This window comes from Scomber japonicus, chromosome 21, assembly GCF_027409825.1.
Source record: "Scomber japonicus isolate fScoJap1 chromosome 21, fScoJap1.pri, whole genome shotgun sequence".
Taxonomy (NCBI): domain Eukaryota; kingdom Metazoa; phylum Chordata; class Actinopteri; order Scombriformes; family Scombridae; genus Scomber; species Scomber japonicus.
In genome coordinates, this window is record NC_070598.1 from 3517595 (window position 1) to 3539042 (window position 21448).

The window sequence follows — 21448 nt, forward strand, 5'->3', positions numbered from 1 at the left end:
GAAGGAAGGAAGGAAGGAAAGGAGGGAGGGAGGAAGGAAGGAAGGAAGGGAGGGAAGGAGGGAGGAAGGGAAGGAAGGGAGGAAGAAGGAAGGAGGGAGGAAGGAAGGAAGGTAGGAAGGAAAGGAGGGAAGAAGGAAGGAAGAAAGAAAGGAAGGAGGGAACATTGACCCTAACAGCTGAACTTAGATCTGAGGAAGGAAGGAAGGAAGGAAGGACAGATGAAGGAAGGAATGAAGGAAGGAAGGAAGGAAGGACAGAGGAAGGACAACAGGAAGGTTAAAGAGTCTGTATCTTCTGGTGCACGTTGTCTGTTTAAGGGTTAAAACAATTGTAATAAAGAGCTCTGAAGATAGTTGAGGCAGTGTGACAGAGTAAAATAAGCGCAATATTTGTTGTTTTCCTTTTGATTTTATGCCTAACTGTTATTTATTTCTCTGGAAAAGTCAGTAAAAATGTTAATAAGGACCGTAAATAATAAATAAATAATATCAGCTAGCATTACTGGTAGAGGAAGAATATGATATATATGAAATAATGCTGCTGACTAGTGCTCAAGCTGAAGCTAAAGCTAAGTTGTAAGTAGGATATTTTTTGGAAAGCAAAGGATACTGTTACTTTTGAGAAGGGGACTTTTCACATTACTTCACATTTTTGTTCAAAGGTTTTTTTTTTTTATTTAACCCTTAAACAGGCCTTACTAGTTATGTCATTTGCACCTAAAGTAAGGAAGGAAGGAAGGAAGGAAGGTAGGAAGGAAGGAAGGAAAGAAGGAAGGAAAGAGGGAAGAAGGGAAGAAGGAAGGAAGAAGGAAGGAAGGAAGGAAGGAAGGAAAGGAGGGAAGAAGGGAAGAAGGAAGGAAAGGAGGAAGGAAAGGAAGGAGGGAGGAAGGAAAGGAGGGTAGAAAGGAAAGAAAGGAAGGAAGGACGGAAGGAAAGGAGGGAAGAAGGATGGAAAGGAGGAAGGAAGGGAAGCAAGGGAGGAAGAAGGAAGGAAGGTAGGAAGGAAAGGAAGGAAGGAAGGAAGAAAGAAAGGAAGGACAGATGAAGGAAGGAAGAAAGGAAGGACAGATGAAGGAAGGAAGAAAGGACAGAAGGAGGGAACATTTACCCTAACAGCTGAACTTAGATCTGAGGAAGGAAGGAAGGAAGGAAGGAAGGAAGGAAGGAAGGAAGGAAGGACAGAGGAAGGACCCGGGAGGACAACAGGAAGGTTAAAGAGTCTGTATCTCCTGGTGCACGTCGTCTGTTTAAGGGTTAACTTGTCTAAGTTGTAAGTAGGATATTTTTTGGAAAGCAAAGGATACTGTTACTTTTGAGAAGGGGACTTTTCACATTACTTCACATTTTTGTTCAAAGGTTATTTTTTTTATTTAACATTTGTCACATGAAATTGACATCCCAGTGCAGTCAAACAGTTGCCAACCCATTGCAACATTAGGAACATTTAACCCTTAAACAGACGACGTGCACCAGGAGATACAGACTCTTTAACCTTCCTGTTGTCCTCCTGGGTCCTTCCTCTGTCCTTCCTTCCTTCCGTCCTTCCTTCCTTCCTTCCTTCCTTAGATCTAAGTTCAGCTGTTAGGGTAAATGTTCCCTCCTTCTGTCCTTTCTTCCTTCCTTCATCTGTCCTTCCTTTCTTTCTTCCTTCCTTCCTTCCTTTCCTTCCTACCTTCCTTCCTTCTTCCTCCCTTGCTTCCCTTCCTTCCTCCTTTCCTTCCTTCTTCCCTCCTTTCCTTCCGTCCTTCCTTCCTTTCTTTCCTTTCTACCCTCCTTTCCTTCCTCCCTCCTTCCTTTCCTTCCTCCTTTCCTTCCTTCTTCCCTTATTCCCTCCTTTCCTTCCTTCCTTCCTTCCTTCCTTCCTTCCTTCCTTCCTTCTTCCCTTCTTCCCTCCTTCCTTCCTTCTTTCCTTCCTTCCTTCCTACCTTCCTTCCTTCCTTCCTTCCTTACTTTAGGTGCAAATGACATAACTAGTAAGGCCTGTTTAAGGGTTAAATAAGTTTGTAATCGCCTAGACAAAAAGTGAATTCTTTGGAAAGTCTCTGTAAAGAAATAATGTTTTCAGTCTTCATATAATGCAGTCAAATTTAATTCTGTGCATCTGAACCATCCAAAAAGCTCTGAGTGCTCTGATCTCCTAAATCCGCCCCCCGCTGCTCCCTGTGGTGATCTCTAACGCCACCATGAGGTAGAAATGTTCATAGTAAAACATCAATGGATTTAAAATCTTCCTGCAGAGTCGAAAGACCTTTGACATGACCTAATAATCAATATAATCTGTATAATAAACAACTCTTTATGCTTCATTCTCTCATCTGTCCTGATTAAACACCTTCAGACTTTTAATGTATTTGATGTTTGAAGTTTGTCAAACATCAATATGAGGATCAAAACCTTCTGGTTTAACCTTCCTGTCGTCCTCCCGGGTCAAACTGACCCCGTCTCTTTCCTTCTTTACCTTCCTTCTTCCTTTAATTTTTCCTTCCTTCTTCCCTCCTCCCCCCTTTCTTTGCTCCCTCCTTTCCTTCCTTCCTTCCTTCTCTCCTAAATTCCTTCCTCTTTTCGTCCTTACACCTTTCCTTTTCTTCCTTCCCTCCTTCTTTACTCCTTTCCTTCCTTCCTTCCTTCCTTCTCTTCTTCCTTCCTTCCTCTTTTCCTCCTTACTCATTTCCTTCCTTCCTTCCTTCCTTCCTTCTTTCTCTCCTTACTTCCTTCCTCTTTTCCTCCTTACTCATTTCCTTCCTTCCTTCTGTCCTTCCTTCTCTTCTTACTTCCTTCCTCTTTTCCTCCTTACTCCTTTCCTTCCTTCCTTCCTTCTCTTCTTACTTCCTTCCTCTTTTCCTCCTTACTCATTTCCTTCCTTCCTTCCTTCCTTCCTTCCTTCCTTCCTCTTTTCCCTCCTTACTCATTTCCTTCCTTCCTCCTGTCCTTCCTCTTGTCCTTCCTTGACCCGAGGACAACAGGAGGGTTAAAGAGTCCGCTCTGTGTGAAAACTTCCCTGAGATCATTTTTATTGTGACTTGTTTCTATGTCAATAACATTTACTGGAGTTGAAAACACATATTTTCCCCACCAATGTCAAAAAATAGATGTTTTTAAAGGAAGCCAGTCATGGTCAGGAGAGAAGGAAATAAACTGAACAGTAAATTAAGATGAGATGAGAACATCAGTCTGCAGAGTTTCTGTTTCATTATGGGTCCAAAAATCACTTTATTTGACCTCTTTACTTTTCTTGTTGCTCTTTTTTTTGCTTTAACAACCTTTTTGACTGAATTTTATGTTTATTACTTCATTTTTTATTGTATTATTTTCATGTTTTTGTGTTTTATATGCACCCTTTCTGTAAAACAGGCTTCCTCTTGTGGGACAATAAAGATCTGAACTGGACTTGCTGCTTACTTGAGTTAAATAAACTGTCAATATGGGTCAGTGATAAATAAGAGTCAGCAAGATGAGCAATTCAAAAATATGTTAAAAATAGTTTTAAAAGCAGCATCAGGTTTGTTAAAATGCACTTTTAGACTTTTTGTTGGTTTTATATCATTTGAAATGACATTTGCACCATTTTTTACCCAATGCTCCTGAAAATGTCAAATGGTGTAACCACAAAAGAATGATAAATGTTTCCTGGTCTCCATGGTTACCCAGGTTAAATGTAATATTTAAAACAATAGTATTCCATTAGCTTTATTTAATATAAAAGTTATAATGTAAGATCATGCCAAACTAGTTGATATGGTGTTTTATTGACTATTTACTGTTTTTAAGCAACGTTCAATTATTTGGTACAAAGTTTTTATGGTTACACCACTTAGACATTTTTACCATAATCCTCTAATATATTCTCTCTAAATGGATTAAAAGCAGAAATTTGATGCTGGATCCACAAAAAAAGGATGTGTGCAAGTTATTCATACGTTTATTTTCACATTTTAACCCTTTAAATTTAAACTAAACCACATGGACACATAAAAACCCCTCATTGACCCCCTACAGTTTCATCAATCATCAATCATCAATATGAACTTTACATGACTGGACTGACTCTGCTTTCTTCTCTAAAGCTGAGAGAAGATAAATGTCACGTTCTTGTATTGACGGCGTTTCTACAGACGGCACTGAACAGGTGAGCCGCCAGGTGAAAGGTCACTACAGGTCACGATGTTCTGGCTGTTAAAGAGCTTATGATTGGAGGCCACGCCCCCGTCATCAGTCACATGACCTGGCAAATAGAGACAGGCCTGATCAGGGTGAACAGATTATAAAAGCAGCGGACGTGCAGTCAGACTTCACTACGTCTTTTTAAAATGAAAGTTAATTTATATTAGAGATACTGCATACTACATTACCATAATACTGCAGTACTTTTACTGTAATGCTGCATACTACATCACTATAATACTGCAGTACTTTTACTGTAATACTGCATACTACAGTACTTTTACTGTAATACTGCATACTACATCACTATAATACTGCAGTACTTTTACTGTAATACTGCATACGACATCACTCATAATACTGCAGTACTTTTACTGTAATACTGCATACTACATCACTCATAATACTGCAGTACTTTTACTGTAATACTGCATACTACATCACTATAATACTGCAGTACTTTTACTGTAATACTGCATACTACATCACTATAATACTGCAGTACTTTTACTGTAATACTGCATACTACATCACTATAATACTGCAGTACTTTTACTGTAATGCTGCATACTACATCACTCATAATACTGCAGTACTTTTACTGTAATACTGCACACTACATCACTATAATACTGCAGTACTTTTACTGTAATACTGCATACGACATCACTCATAATACTGTAGTACTTTTACTGTAATACTGCATACTACATCACTATAATACTGCAGTACTTTTACTCTAATACTGCATACTACATCACTATAATACTGCAGTACTTTTACTATAATACTGCATACTACATCACTCATAATACTGCAGTACTTTTACTGTAATACTGCATACTACATCACTTATAATACTGCAGTACTTTTACTGTAATACTGCATACTACATCACTATAATACTGCAGTACTTTTACTATAATACTGCATACTACATCACTATAATACTGCATTTCTTTTACTGTAATACTGCATACTACATCACTCATAATACTGCAGTACTTTTACTGTAATACTGCATACTACATCACTCATAATACTGCAGTACTTTTACTGTAATACTGCATACTACATCACATATAATACTGCAGTACTTTTACTGTAATACTGCATACTACATCACTATAATACTGCAGTACTTTTACTGTAATACTGCATACTACATCACTCATAATACTGCAGTACTTTTACTGTAATACTGCATACTACATCACTATAATACTGCAGTACTTTTACTGTAATACTGCATACTACATCACTCATAATACTGCAGTACTTTTACTGTAATACTGTATACTACATCACTATAATACTGCAGTACTTTTACTGTAATACTGCATACTACATCACTATAATACTGCAGTACTTTTACTGTAATACTGCATACTACATCACTCATAATACTGCAGTACTTTTACTGTAATACTGCATACTACATCACTATAATACTGCAGTACTTTTACTGTAATACTGCATACTACATCAGTCATAATACTGCAGTACTTTTACTGTAATACTGCATACTACATCACTCATAATACTGCAGTACTTTTACTGTAATACTGCATACTACACCACTCATAATACTGCAGTACTTTTACTGTAATACTGCATACTACATCACTATAATACTGCAGTACTTTTACTGTAATACTGCATACTACATCACTCATAATACTGCAGTACTTTTACTGTAATACTGCATACTACATCACTCATAATACTGCAGTACTTTTACTGTAATACTGCATACTACATCACTCATAATACTGCAGTACTTTTACTGTAATACTGCATACTACATCACTATAATACTGCAGTACTTTTACTGTAATACTGCATACTACACCACTATAATACTGCAGTACTTTTACTGTAATACTGCATACTACATCACTATAATACTGCAGTACTTTTACTGTAATACTGCATACTACATCACTCATAATACTGCAGTACTTTTACTGTAATACTGTATACTACATCACTATAATACTGCAGTACTTTTACTGTAATACTGCATACTACATCACTATAATACTGCAGTACTTTTACTGTAATACTGCATACTACATCACTCATAATACTGCAGTACTTTTACTGTAATACTGCATACTACATCACTATAATACTGCAGTACTTTTACTGTAATACTGCATACTACATCAGTCATAATACTGCAGTACTTTTACTGTAATACTGCATACTACATCACTCATAATACTGCAGTACTTTTACTGTAATACTGCATACTACACCACTCATAATACTGCAGTACTTTTACTGTAATACTGCATACTACATCACTATAATACTGCAGTACTTTTACTGTAATACTGCATACTACATCACTCATAATACTGCAGTACTTTTACTGTAATACTGCATACTACATCACTCATAATACTGCAGTACTTTTACTGTAATACTGCATACTACATCACTATAATACTGCAGTACTTTTACTGTAATACTGCATACTACATCACTATAATACTGCAGTACTTTTACTGTAATACTGCATACTACATCACTATAATACTGCAGTACTTTTACTGTAATACTGCATACTACATCACTCATAATACTGCAGTACTTTTACTGTAATACTGCATACTACATCACTCATAATACTGCAGTACTTTTACTGTAATACTGCATACTACATCACTATAATACTGCAGTACTTTTACTGTAATACTGCATACTACATCACTATAATACTGCAGTACTTTTACTGTAATACTGCATACTACATCACTATAATACTGCAGTACTTTTACTGTAATACTGCATACTACATCACTCATAATACTGCAGTACTTTTACTGTAATACTGCATACTACATCACTATAATACTGCAGTACTTTTACTGTAATACTGCATACTACATCACTCATAATACTGCAGTACTTTTACTGTAATACTGCATACTACATCACTCATAATACTGCAGTACTTTTACTGTAATACTGCATACTACATCACTATAATACTGCAGTACTTTTACTGTAATACTGCATACTACATCACTATAATACTGCAGTACTTTTACTGTAATACTGCATACTACATCACTCATAATACTGCAGTACTTTTACTGTAATACTGCATACTACATCAGTCATAATACTGCAGTACTTTTACTGTAATACTGCATACTACATCACTCATAATACTGCAGTACTTTTACTGTAATACTGCATACTACATCAGTCATAATACTGCAGTACTTTTACTGTAATACTGCATACTACATCACTATAATACTGCAGTACTTTTACTGTAATACTGCATACTACATCACTCATAATACTGCAGTACTTTTACTGTAATACTGCATACTACATCACTCATAATACTGCATACTACATCACTCATAATACTGCAGTACTTTTACTGTAATACTGCATACTACATCACTCATAATACTGCAGTACCTTTACTGTAATACTGCATACTACATCACTCATAATACTGCAGTACTTTTACTGTAATACTGCATACTACATCACTATAATACTGCAGTACTTTTACTGTAATACTGCATACTACATCACTCATAATACTGCAGTACCTTTACTGTAATACTGCATACTACATCACTCATAATACTGCAGTACTTTTACTGTAATACTGCATACTACATCACTATAATACTGCAGTACTTTTACTGTAATACTGCATACTACATCACTCATAATACTGCAGTACTTGACAAACCAAACTCTGCTCTAGAGAGGGATGTTTGCATTTTTTGCAGTCTAAACTCTTGCAGGAGTGTTATTTGTTTTATTGCAATCAGCATCCTCTCTGCTAGATGCCACTAAATGCTACGTACTGCACCTTTAAACATTCTTTCTATCCTTCCTCTCTCTCCTCTCCTCTATCCTTCCTCTCTCTCCTCTATCCTTCCTCTCTCTCCTCTCCTTCCTTTCTCTCCTCTCCTTCCTCTCTCTCTCTATCCTTCCTCTCTCTCCTCTATCCTTCCTCTCTCTCCTCTATCCTTCCTCTCTCTCCTCTCCTTCCTCTCTCTCCTCTATCCTTCCTCTCCCTTCTCTCTCTCCTCTATCCTTCCTCTCTCTCCTCTCCTTCCTCTCTCTCCTCTATCCTTCCTCTCTCTCCTCTATCCTTCCTCTCTCCTCTCCTTCCTCTCTCTCCTCTATCCTTCCTCTCTCTCCTCTCATTCCTCTCTCTCCTCTCCTTCCTTTCTCTCCTCTATCCTTCCTTTCTCTCCTCTCCTTCCTCTCTCTCCTCTATCCTTCCTCTCTCTCCTCTATCCTTCCTCTCTCCTCTCCTTCCTCTCTCTCCTCTATCCTTCCTCTCTCTCCTCTCATTCCTCTCTCTCCTCTCCTTCCTTTCTCTCCTCTATCCTTCCTTTCTCTCCTCTCCTTCCTCTCTCTCCTCTATCCTTCCTCTCTCTCCTCTCCTTCCTCTCTCTCCTCTATCCTTCCACTCTCTCCTCTCCTTCCTCTCTCCTCTATCCTTCCTCTCTCTCCTCTCTCCTTCCTCTCTCTCCTCTATCCTTCCTCTCTCTCCTCTCTCCTTCCTCTCTCTCCTCTCCTTCCTCTCTCTCCTCTCCTTCCTCTCTCTCCTCTATCCTTCCTCTCTCTCCTCTATCCTTCCTTTCTCTCCTCTATCCTTCCTTTCTCTCCTCTATCCTTCCTCTCCCTCCTCTCTCTCCTCTATCCTTCCTCTCTCTCCTCTATCCTTCCTCTCCCTCCTCTCTCCTCTATCCTTCCTGTCTCTCCTCTCCTTCCTCTCTCTCCTCTCCTTCCTTTCTCTCCTCTCCTTCCTCTCTCTCCTCTATCCTTCCTCTCTCTCCTCTATCCTTCCTTTCTCTCCTCTATCCTTCCTTTCTCTCCTCTATCCTTCCTCTCTCTCCTCTCCTTCCTCTCTCTCCTCTCCTTCCTTTCTCTCCTCTATCCTTCCTCTCTCTCCTCTATCCTTCCTCTCCCTCCTCTCTCTCCTCTATCCTTCCTCTCTCTCCTCTCCTTCCTCTCTCTCCTCTATCCTTCCTCTCTCTCCTATCCTTCCTCTCTCTCCTATCCTTCCTCTCTCTCCTCTATCCTTCCTCTCTCTCCTCTATCCTTCCTCTCTCTCCTATCCTTCCTCTCTCTCCTCTATCCTTCCTCTCTCTCCTCTCCTTCCTCTCTCTCCTCTATCCTCCCTTTCTCTCCTCTCATCCCCAACCGGTGGAGGCAGATGTTCTCCCACTCTGAGTCTGGTTCTGAGGTTTCTTCCTGTTAAAAGGGAGTTTTTTCTCTCCACTGTGTCTCATGTGGGAATGTTGGGTCTCTTTAAAGTTAAAACCTGAAGAGTTCAGTTTAGACCTGCTCTATGTGGAAAGAGCCTTGAGATGACTCTGTTGTGATTTGGCGCTATACAAATAAAGATTGATTGATTGATTGATTGATTGATTGTCACAAGTAAACAGCAGCTGCATTAACACTTCTGGATGTCAGTAAACTTGGGTTTGGTGTTATTAAGATCACAGTGAAGATGATGGAGGGACTCTGATGCACGATCCATGAAGCTTTTTGCACTTAACCCTCCTGTCGTCCTCCTGGGTCAAATTGACCCTGTCTCTTTTTGACTGTTCCTTCTTTCCTCCCTTCTTTCCTCTTTCTTTAATTTTATCTTTGTTCTTCCCCTCCTTCCATACTTCTTTCCTCATTTCCTTCCTTCCTTCCTCTCTTCCTCCTTACTCATGTCCTTCCTTCCTTGCTGCCTCCCTCCCTCCTTACTCCTTTCCTTCCTTCTCTCCTTACGTCTTTCCTCTTTTCCTCCCTCCCTCCTCACTCCTTTCCTTCCTTCCTTCCTTGCTCCCTCCCTCCCTCCTTCCTTCCTTCCCTCCTGTCCTTCCTTGACCTGAGGACAACAGGAGGGTTAAATAATTAGACTTTTACTCACATTAACTCCATAATGAAACACTCTGGTGCTGTTGCAGCTGGGTTGGTAAAGGTCACATAAGGTCACATAAGTCAGAGGGGCTAAATGTTCTATTATAAGAGTCCTCAAAGCTTAAAGCTGGTCGATAATCACGTCTAAACCAATGACCCTGAACATATTCATGTGTGTGTTAAACGGCTGTATTAGGTAATGATGACCCAACATGTATCTGTGCCCTGAGACCATGAGCGGTATTATGACTTTATAACCAGCGTCCCCTCTGAGCAGGAAGCAGAGGTTTACCTTTCGGTTTCATAACACCTGAGACACCTGAGACACCTGAGACAGCGGACATTTGTGACTTGGAGCAACAGATACAAAGCCTGACCTGATATTAGATTATCACAGATCAATCAGTTTACTCAAGCACTACTGCATACTACATCACTATAATACTGCAGTACTTTTACTGTAATACTGTAATACTACATCACTATAATACTGCAGTACTTTTACTGTAATACTGCATACTAGATCACTATAATACTGCAGTACTTTTACTGTAATACTGCATACTACATCACTCATAATACTGCAGTACTTTTACTGTAATACTGCATACTACATCACTACAATACTGCAGTACTTTTACTGTAATACTGCATACTACATCACTATAATACTGCAGTACTTTTACTGTAATACTGCATACTACATCACTATAATACTGCAGTACTTTTACTGTAATACTGCATACTACATCACTATAATACTGCAGTACTTTTACTGTAATACTGCATACTACATCACTCATAATACTGCAGTACTTTTACTGTAATACTGCATACTACATCACTATAATACTGCAGTACTTTTACTGTAATACTACATACTACATCACTATAATACTGCAGTACTTTTACTGTAATACTGCATACTACATCACTCATAATACTGCAGTACTTTTACTGTAATACTGCATACTACATCACTATAATACTGCAGTACTTTTACTGTAATACTGCATACTACATCACTCATAATACTGCAGTACTTTTACTGTAATACTGCATACTACATCACTATAATACTGCAGTACTTTTACTGTAATACTGCATACTACATCACTATAATACTGCAGTACTTTTACTGTAATACTGCATACTACATCACTATAATACTGCAGTACTTTTACTGTAATACTGCATACTACATCACTATAATACTGCAGTACTTTTACTGTAATACTGCATACTACATCACTCATAATACTGCAGTACTTTTACTGTAATACTGCATACTACATCACTATAATACTGCAGTACTTTTACTGTAATACTGCATACTACACCACTCATAATACTGCAGTACTTTTACTGTAATACTGCATACTACATCACTATAATACTGCAGTACTTTTACTGTAATACTGCATACTACATCACTCATAATACTGCAGTACTTTTACTGTAATACTGCATACTACATCACTCATTATACTGCAGTACTTTTACTGTAATACTGCATACTACATCACTCATTATACTGCAGTACTTTTACTGTAATACTGTATACTACATCACTATAATACTGCAGTACTTTTACTGTAATACTGCATACTACATCACTATAATACTGCAGTACTTTTACTGTAATACTGCATACTACATCACTCATAATACTGCAGTACTTTTACTGTAATACTGCATACTACATCACTCATAATACTGCAGTACTTTTACTGTAATACTGCATACTACATCACTATAATACTGCAGTACTTTTACTGTAATACTGCATACTACATCACTCATAATACTGCAGTACTTTTACTGTAATACTGCATACTACATCACTATAATACTGCAGTACTTTTACTGTAATACTGCATACTACATCACTATAATACTGCAGTACTTTTACTGTAATACTGCATACTACATCACTATAATACTGCAGTACTTTTACTGTAATACTGCATACTACATCACTCGTAATACTGCAGTACTTTTACTGTAATAAATGATCTGAGTACTTCTTCCACGACCATTTATCAGGTGAACTCTGGGAAATGGAGTTCAGAAACACAACATTTTGACTGATTCTACAGTGAAAATAAAAACAGAAGTCCCTTTTATATGTATATGCATTTGATATTTATTTACAGCACATTATTACAAAATTAAAACAAAATATAAAATGAATTTGACACTCACAGGTAGTTTTGTTTGGTTCTTTTGTTCCTTTGGTTTTAAGCTCAGTCTACATTTTTATCTCCCTGCAGAGATCAGCTGATGGGAGAAGAACCCGTCCAGCAGTTCAGTGGGGAAAGAGAAGACCACGATGGAGGCACTGCTGTCCAAAGAGGATAAAGACTGAAGGTATCTGAGCTGGAAAGCGATGGGAGAAAGTCCTGACGCTGCCTCCTTTAAAGCACGGGATGCCTTCACCTCCCCTTCAGCCATAATCATCTGGAACACAAAGAGAGAGAATATTTTAGACATTTTAAATACCAACAAGAGCAGCAGGAAAGAAGGAAATCCTTGAAAAGAGTCCCAGACTGTGGAGATATGGGATTGCCACTGGTTGCAGAATCTCATCTCCATACCTCTCTGCATTAAGAAGCCTCCAATGATGACAAGCCTTGTTTTTTGGGGTGTCGTCTTCTTGGGACGCCCACTTCCTGGCCTTCAGTTTGGAGATTGGTACTAAGGCTCACTCCAAATAATGCTGCAACTTGGTTTTGTGGAACACCAGCTTGAAGTTGCCCTATCGCACGGGCCCTATCCAGATCAGTCAAACATAGTGTACTGATTTTTGGAGCAAACACTGACCTGCTCACAGGTGCCTGATTGGTACCATATTTGCTTTCTGGTCTCACAGGTAATCTGGGCCTGTAGACGTCCGGATGTCAGATTCCAGTCCCGGACCTTCTAGCTTCATTGTTGATTTTCATTGTGCTTCTCTCTCCTACTCTATCCTTCCTTTCTCTCCTCTCATCCCCAACCGGTCGAGGCAGATGTTCTCCCACTCTGAGTCTGGTTCTGAGGGTTCTTCCTGTTAAAAGGGAGTTTTTTCTTACCACTGTTGCTCATGTGGGAATGTTGGGTCTCTTTAAAATTAAAACCTGAAGAGTTCGGTTTAGAACCTGCTCTATGTGGAAAGTGCCTTGAGATAACTCTGTTGTGATTTGGCGCTATACAAATAAAGATTGATTGATTGATTGATTGATTGATTGATTGTTATTGGCAGCACCTGGGAGCACCAGAACCTCAAAACAAGAGTCAATAGCAACAGCAAAATAAGCTGTTTGGCATTGGTAGAGAAGATTTGCTGCTTCTGCTGCTCATCCCACAAATGCATGTTCCTTACAAATGTGGTTCCATTTAAAAGAGAAATAAACAGGCTTTCCAACAGTATAACATTTATTACCAAGTAGCATAGTTACAACAAATAAAAACTCTACCAAACACAACAAATGTCCTTACTTTTTGTGCTATGTTTATTCTTCCTGTTAAAAGGGAGTTTTTTCTTACCACTGTGTCTCATGTGGGAATGTTGGGTCTCTTTAAAGTTAAAACCTGAAGAGTTCGGTTTAGAAGCTGCTCTATATGGAAAGAGCCTTGAGATAACTCTGTTGTGATTTGGCGCTATACAAATAAAGATTGATTGATTATTTATATATATACAGACATATAAATGGAGAAACTCTGGTGATAAACTAGTGACAGACTTGCAGACACAGGAGTTAAAACGGCTTGTTTCAGACAGAGGCTGAACTGAGGGAGACCAGTATATAATGTAGATATATAATGAGGTTTTTTTGCGGGAAATCATGTAAAGATGTTCCACTAGAGCCCCAGAATATAAATATAGAGCTGGAATGTCCCCTGTTGATGAAAGAGCCACAATGCCAGCCTCCGGTTCCGTATGAAGTTTTTATTATAGTTCAGCTGTTCACTGATGACTCATAAAACCAAACCACACCCGTCCACAGCTGCACTTTGACCAGACACAACCAGACAGAACCAGACAGAACCAAACACAACCAGACAGAACCAAACAGAACCAGACACAACCAGACAGAACCAATCACAACCAGACAGAACCAAACACAATCAAACATAACCCTACACAACCAAAACAATCAGACAGAACCAGACAGAACCAAATACAACCAGACAGAACCAAACACAACCAGACAGAACCAGACACAACAAGATAGAACCAGACAGAACCAATCACAACCAAACACAACCAGACAGACCAAACAGAACCAGACAGAACCAAACACAACCAGACAGAACCAAACACAACCAGACAGAACCAGACACAACCAGACACAACCAAATACAACCAGACACAACCAGACAGAACCAGACACAACCAGACAGAACCAAACACAACCAGACAGAACCAAACACAACCAGACACAACCAGACACAACCAAACACAACCAGACAGAACCAGACACAACCAGACACAACCAAACACAACCAGACAGAACCAAAAACAACCAAACAGAACCAAACACAACCAGACAGAACCAATCACAACCAGACAGAACTAAACACAACCAGACAGAACCAAACACAATCAAACATAACCCTACACAACCAAAACAATCAGACAGAACCAGACACAACCAGACACAACCAAACACAACCAGACAGAACCAAACACAACCAGACAGAACCTGACACAGCAAGACACAACCAGATAGAACCAGACAGAACCAAACAGAACCAAACACAACCAAACAGAACCAATCACAACCAGACAGAACCAAACACAACCAAACAGAACCAATCACAACCAAACAGAACCAAACACAACCAAACAGAACCAAAGACAACCAGATATTCTACTGCTGCATGCATGTTCTTGTTTTAATACTGCTGGATATCCCATGACCTGGATAACTGAACACACACACACACACACACACACACACACACACACACACACACACACACACACACACACACCTTATTGTACATGCAGCATGATCAGTGTGAGCTTTAACCTGCATTGACTCAGACAGATGGCAGCAGCTCAGACTGTGCCAGTGTGTTTGCTGAGTCTTCTCAGTGAAAAACACAAATCTGGAAAACCTAAGCTGACAGGAAGCATCTGACAGGCAGATTGTGTGTGTGTGTGTGTGTGTGTGTGTGTGTGTGTGTGTGTGTGGGTGGGTAGACGGGTACCTTCGCTCTGGCCTTCCTGGCAGCCTCGGCTTCTGAAGCCATGCAGCGCTGCAGGCTGATGGGAAGAGTCAGATCTTTGAGCTCCACCCGCTCCACCTTAACGCCCCACCGTCTGGACGCAGCCAACAGCGCCTCCTGCAGGACGGATCGGACATGACAAGATGCACCGAGAACACGCTGAAGATCAAACTGAAGCCTATAAATAAAATAAATTCTGATGTATGGAAATAATTAGGACAGAAGAACTGAGATGTTTTAAAGCCTTTATCTCGTGAACTGATGTCTAAATTCAGATTATATTATCTAAAAGGTCAAAGTTTAAATTCTTATCACTTGACTACAGACTACAGACACACTAAAGGCTGATTTATACTACTACGCTGTTGGAGCGACGCCGTCGTTGTCCTTTCGAAGTTCTGCGTCGAGGGAACGTGTTGCTTGGGGGTGTGACTGTGTGTGTGTGTGTGTGTGTGTGTGGTTTCAGAGGAGTCTCTATCTGTGTCCTTGTTTATCTTCCGGTCACAGTAGCATGTAGCATTGCGCTATGTGCTCTAATAACAGAAAACACCTTTTGTTCATTATCAATAAATAAAGCAACTGCCGGAGGAACTGACGCTTTGACTGGTCCAATCACAGCCCTTGCGGTCCGCGTTGCCATGACGCATAGTTAGGATTTTTTGGGGCTGCACATCAGGCTATGGCGTAGGGGTCTGCGTGAACGCAGAGAGCTCTGTGTAGCTACGCCGTCGTTCCGATGCAGAAGTATAAATCAGCCTTAAGTGCTTAACAGAACAAAACAAACACATCTATTTCCCTTTATTTTATATTTTCTTACACATCAAAGCATCTTTGTGTGTTTTGTCGTACAAGTTGATGATATGTCAATTTTTGAAAAAAATCCAATTTTTAATAAACTTCTACACTCACTTCAAATGCAACATGGCTTTCCACATGTTAACGCCGTCTGTGGAAAATAAGAGTGTTGTTATTGTTATACGTCATCAAGCGTGCAATCATGCAGGCTTGGAAACGCTGAAGCCTACAGAACAAACATCGGTTATAACGAAATTTCAAAACTAGCAATGAAAGTGAACGATAAAACAGATAAAAAAAGAACAAAATCAACCTTGACTCGAATGTAGAATAAATGAATGAACAAATGAATAATAATAATAATAATGAATAAATTGCACATTATATTGTATTACACACTCCAGCAGGAGATTATTGATTATTCTGAATTTCTGGAAAACAGACGACTGATAACAAGAGAGAGATCCTTCTACTTTATTCAGGTACTTGCTAGTGGACGCCTCAATCAACAACAATGCAGTCTGGTTTTATACACACATACACAACACGACTCCTCGGACACCTAAAGTACACACGTCACTACTCCAGACACACCTACCTTATACGGCACTAAGCCACTTTAAGAATGGACGTGAACAGAGCGCAAACAAAATCAGCTGAGTAAACACCTAAAGCTATGTGACGGTGACCTAGATTGAATATTAGTACCCTCACAGGTGGTGTAACAGGGGATCTACACATCACAGTACACATTTAATGACCTTTTGACCTTTTTAAAACCTCTTTAAGTAAAAGTACAAACACATTGCTGCTGTCTTGTATTAAAAGTGCTCAGCAAACAGTGATGGAGGAAGAATTTAGATCCAGGTGTAAAAATACTAATGTCATTTAAGTAATAGTCTGCATTACCACATGTGACTGTTGAACTCATATATAATATATTATGAGACATATAATGATGTAAAAGCAGGATTTTAGTGTTGTACTGGGTTGAAATTGAGCTAATTTTGAAGTCATTTATATAGGACTGCAACTAATGATTAGATTCATTATAGTTCCAATTGTTGATTATGTTTTACTTTAATTAATAAGTTGATCAGAAAATAATGATGTTAATGATAAATAACATAAACCGCAACAAATATAATTATGCTCCAAACAAATTTAACACCTTAACTCCTACAATTTCAGACATTTTAAGATATTTTTTTTTAGCTTGAATATGAAAAAACCCTAAATTTAAGACATTTAAAAAATTGTAAGGAATGTGCTGTATTCTCCTCATACACTGAGTCTAAAAATGTTCAGATATTAAGATATTAAAAAATAATCTATGTCAAGAAAAAAACAGCAAATTTTCATTTTAAGAACATGAAAAATAACCAAAATGATTTATCAGTTATCAAAAATTGTTGCATATTAATTCTCTAATGATAGACTAATCAATTAATGGTCTAATCACTGCAGCTCTACTTAAGATACTGACTTTTTTTTTTTTAGGATGACCAAGGATTTATCTTCCTATAAAAAAGATAATTTACCTCTGTGATCTGAATGCAACATACATAATTGCATAATTGACTTAAATCTGCATTAATTGATAAGTTTAATAAGATTATCATCATTGATCATAACTCATATATTAAATATTTCCTGTGTCATCATTTCACTCACCTCCATCCTCTCTGTGATGCCTCTCCTCTGCGTCAGCACGTCTGTCAGAGTGTGTGCGCCCAGTGCGGCCCTCAGCGTGGTCTGAGCCAGCGTCTGTGTTGCCTGGTAACCGTTTTGAACACGTGTCACCCAGAGACACGGGTCCACCACGCGGTAAAACACAACAGCGTCCACCTTTAAGGGCACCCCGTCTGCAGTCAGGACCTGAGGAGGAGGAGGAGGAGGAGGAGGAGGAGGAGGAGGAGGAGGAGGAAGGTGAGTAAGAACTGCTTCTGTGTGCTAGTCTGTGATCTTCATATCAGAGCCGCTGCTGACCTCTTGTGGCCGGACGTCGAAGGAGACGGTCCGCAGGTCTACTGTCTGGATGACGTCCAGCCAGGGGATGATCCAGAACAGACCTGCAGAGAGAAGGAGAGGAAGGAGAGATGAGAAACAGTCACATATCGAAACTTTTTAACACTTAAAAGTCCCGAAAATGTGTTTTTCTTCTTGTTGTTATTCTCTTCTCAGTGCAGCTTTCTCATTGTCAGTTCATCCTTACAACTTTTATACACATATAACATATCACTGACTAATAAAACAAAAGAAAAATTACACTTACAAGTTTTAATTTAAATCATTATTATAATTTTGAAGCCATAAAATAAGTGTTGATGCTGTTTTTGTGATGTTGATGTGCTTTCATGGCTTTATTTAAATGGGATTTAAACCATTTACATGACTGGATAGATAGAGATCACATGTTGGCTGTAGTTTTACACCCACAGATATGAAAGACAAGCTACAAATAAATACTGTTATACAGAATAGTAAGAGAGTCTTTAATAAGAAAGAAATAATCAGTACCGGGTCCTTTGGCTCGTCCTTTAACAACGCGGCCCAGTCTGAAGATGACAGCTCTCTCATACTCCTGAACGACCTGCAAATCACGAAGAAAGATTCAAGACTGAAGGTTTATATATATATATCCATATGAGCCATGAGTTTCAGTTGTGTGGAGTTTTAATTGCACAGAATAGTCAGAAGAGGCCTACAAAAGATTACAGTCAGTATTTACAGAGTGAGGGAGAAGTCAAGTGAGGTATCAATCAATCAATACAGAATATTTACCCCATGCCTCTATGTGTCTGCAAAAGGACAAATGTTTCTGTTTTTTACAGTCTGTATAAAATAACTCAAATTAAAAGGTACTGCAGAGTGAAAGATGAAGCAAAAACCATTCTGCAGATTCCACATAAACAATTTGGTATTTGCTTTATCAGTAAAACACAGACACCCAGAAGTGGGCAGTAGATATGATCAATGACGAGTTAACAAGAGGTGTCAAATTCACAGTACATTTTAAATTGGAGGGAAACTATACCACTCATCACGTCAACATTTTTGCCCACTGAGAATTGACAAGGAGGAACAGACTTGTAGACTTGTTGACGTTACATTAAAGGTCATGTTAAGATAAGATAAGTAATGCACGACAATGACATATAGTGCATATCGTACAACATATATCAATATATGTGTCTGGTTTTACATCAAAGCTTTTTAAAGTAAGGCTTCAACAAACTATTTATCTATCAGTAGATTTTAGAAAAATCTGTTTAATTGATTAATCCATAAAATGTGATCAGCAGTTCATACAGCCTGAGGTGACATCTTTTAAATAGTTGAAAACCCAAAGACATTTTTTACAATCATATAAAAACAGAGAAAAGCTTCAAATACACTCATTTAAGAAGCTGTAACCTGATAATAATTTGCATTTTTTGTTTAATAAATGAGTCTCTGTTGAAGTATTCCTCATATCTGCAGTGTCACAGTGATAAATGCAGTTTGAATGGACACGTGTTGTACATACATTATTATAATTACACTTATTATGTGTGGATCACCTTGGCACACATCCAGGCTGTGAGGGGGAAGGTGAAGAGGATGAAGGCCGCAGATAGGAAGGTCAACACGGCTCCAAAGACATCCAACAGTCCGCCTCTCCTTCCTCCATCTACCGACAACAGAGAAGCAACAAGGTGGATGAAAAAAGAAGAGAAGCTGGAGGTCAAGTTTTACTGTTAAACACACTAAAAACTCTCACTTTACTCACCTTTCCTGAGGGTTTTAGCGCTTTCAGCATCAAAATCTTCCGAAGAGACAGGTCCAATTCTGTTAAGGCCGAGCATTGGTCTCCTCTGGACAGCCACATTGATTATCGATCAGGTTTTAGTCACTTTAAAGAGTATTTTTACACATTTTCTTCATTGTTTTTCTTGTCTCGACACGTTTCCAACGTTCGGTCATGTTTGGGTCCGCCCTCTCGTTACCTAGCAACGCGATTAATCTTTTTTTTAAATCTTATTTTTTATTTTATTTAAAACCTTAATTTAAACATTTAAAGAGTTTTATATTGACATAAATAAGGCTACAGTTTTAAACGTTTCTTTTTAGATTAGTCTGTTTTTGTTTCTTCTTCTTTTTACACTTTACTGGCAGCTCACTAACAACTTTAAGCCGCTTACCGCCATCTAGTGGCCAAAGGAGTGAATCACCATCTAATTTCAGTCTATTATCCTGTACAAAGAAAACCTTTAGTAGGGTGGATCAGGTAATGTAGGACACTTTTTACAATTCTGACTTGTTTAAATATGAATCCAATACATTATATCAACACCTAACATCATTATAAAATCCCTGAGATTGTCTTTCCTTATCAGAAGACAGTTTTTAGATATTGTACTCAAAAGGAAAATGGCACATATATTAATGTTCCTTATGTCAAATGGTTTCAGAATTGGTCGATTTTCTAATCTGGGACGCTATTTTTTAGGCTTAGAAATACTTTGATTTATGTAAAGCAGCCTTAACCTTCTGCCTGTAGCTAGGTTTTTTTTTTTTGTTGCTTTCTCATCAGAAAGGTTAAAAAACTACTATACTGTATGTTCACATGTGTAATGTTACACAGTATAACTTACACAGTTTGCATATATTAGTTAGCTTTAAAATAACTGAATAGAAAAAAATGATAAATGCACTGGAGTCTAGTTGTCCCACATTAGTCAATGTCCCACTAATCCACCCTAACACGATTATGCCCCATTCTGGATAAAATCGTATATAATAATCAAAATTGCTTTAAACAGACTAAAAATATATGTCCAACTGTAGGCTATTGGTATTTAAGGTAAGATCAGATAAGATGTGTCTCATTGATCTCTCTTGGGAGAAAGTAAAACAAATTAGCAGTGTAAGGGTCAAAGTGATAAAATAAAAATAAAATACTATATACAGTAAGCAATCAATCTCTGTGTAAATAAATCTGCACTATATAAATGTGCAATATGCAGAAGTTCCTGAGATATATGTGTACAATGTTCCTGGGATTTCCATACTCAGGTTCAATGTTCCTGGTATTTACATGGTAAGGTGCAATGCTCCTGGTATTTACATGATAAGGTACAATGTTCCTGGGATTTACATAGTAAGGAGAGCATCAGTCTTTTTTTAGTGGGAGTGGGAGGTACTGGGAGCTGTGGTGTTATGCAGTCTGATGGCTCATGGTATGAAAGAGCCCCCGAAGCGCTTTGAAGCACATAGCTGGTTAGTACATGTTTGTTTTTGTTTTTTTTAAATGAAATATTCTTATTAATTTTACCTATTTTCTATTTATACCTCTAATTATAGTTTTTCACCATAATTACATAATATT

General features: G+C 38.4%; 1 protein-coding gene across 1 annotated transcript; it reads right to left on the bottom strand.

Annotated features, from left to right (window-relative positions):
- Positions 1–12222: 12222 nt before the first annotated feature.
- Positions 12223–20010, bottom strand: LOC128382144 (stomatin-like). The gene is made up of 7 exons (XM_053342139.1): positions 19850–20010; positions 19641–19750; positions 18598–18670; positions 18067–18149; positions 17752–17955; positions 15265–15399; positions 12223–12528 (listed from the first exon to the last, which is right to left on the bottom strand). Exons 1-7 carry the CDS (start codon positions 19923–19925, stop codon positions 12328–12330), a joined length of 882 nt encoding a protein of 293 aa, XP_053198114.1. The 5' UTR covers positions 19926–20010; the 3' UTR covers positions 12223–12327.
- Between the last annotated feature and the right edge of the window lie 1438 nt (positions 20011–21448).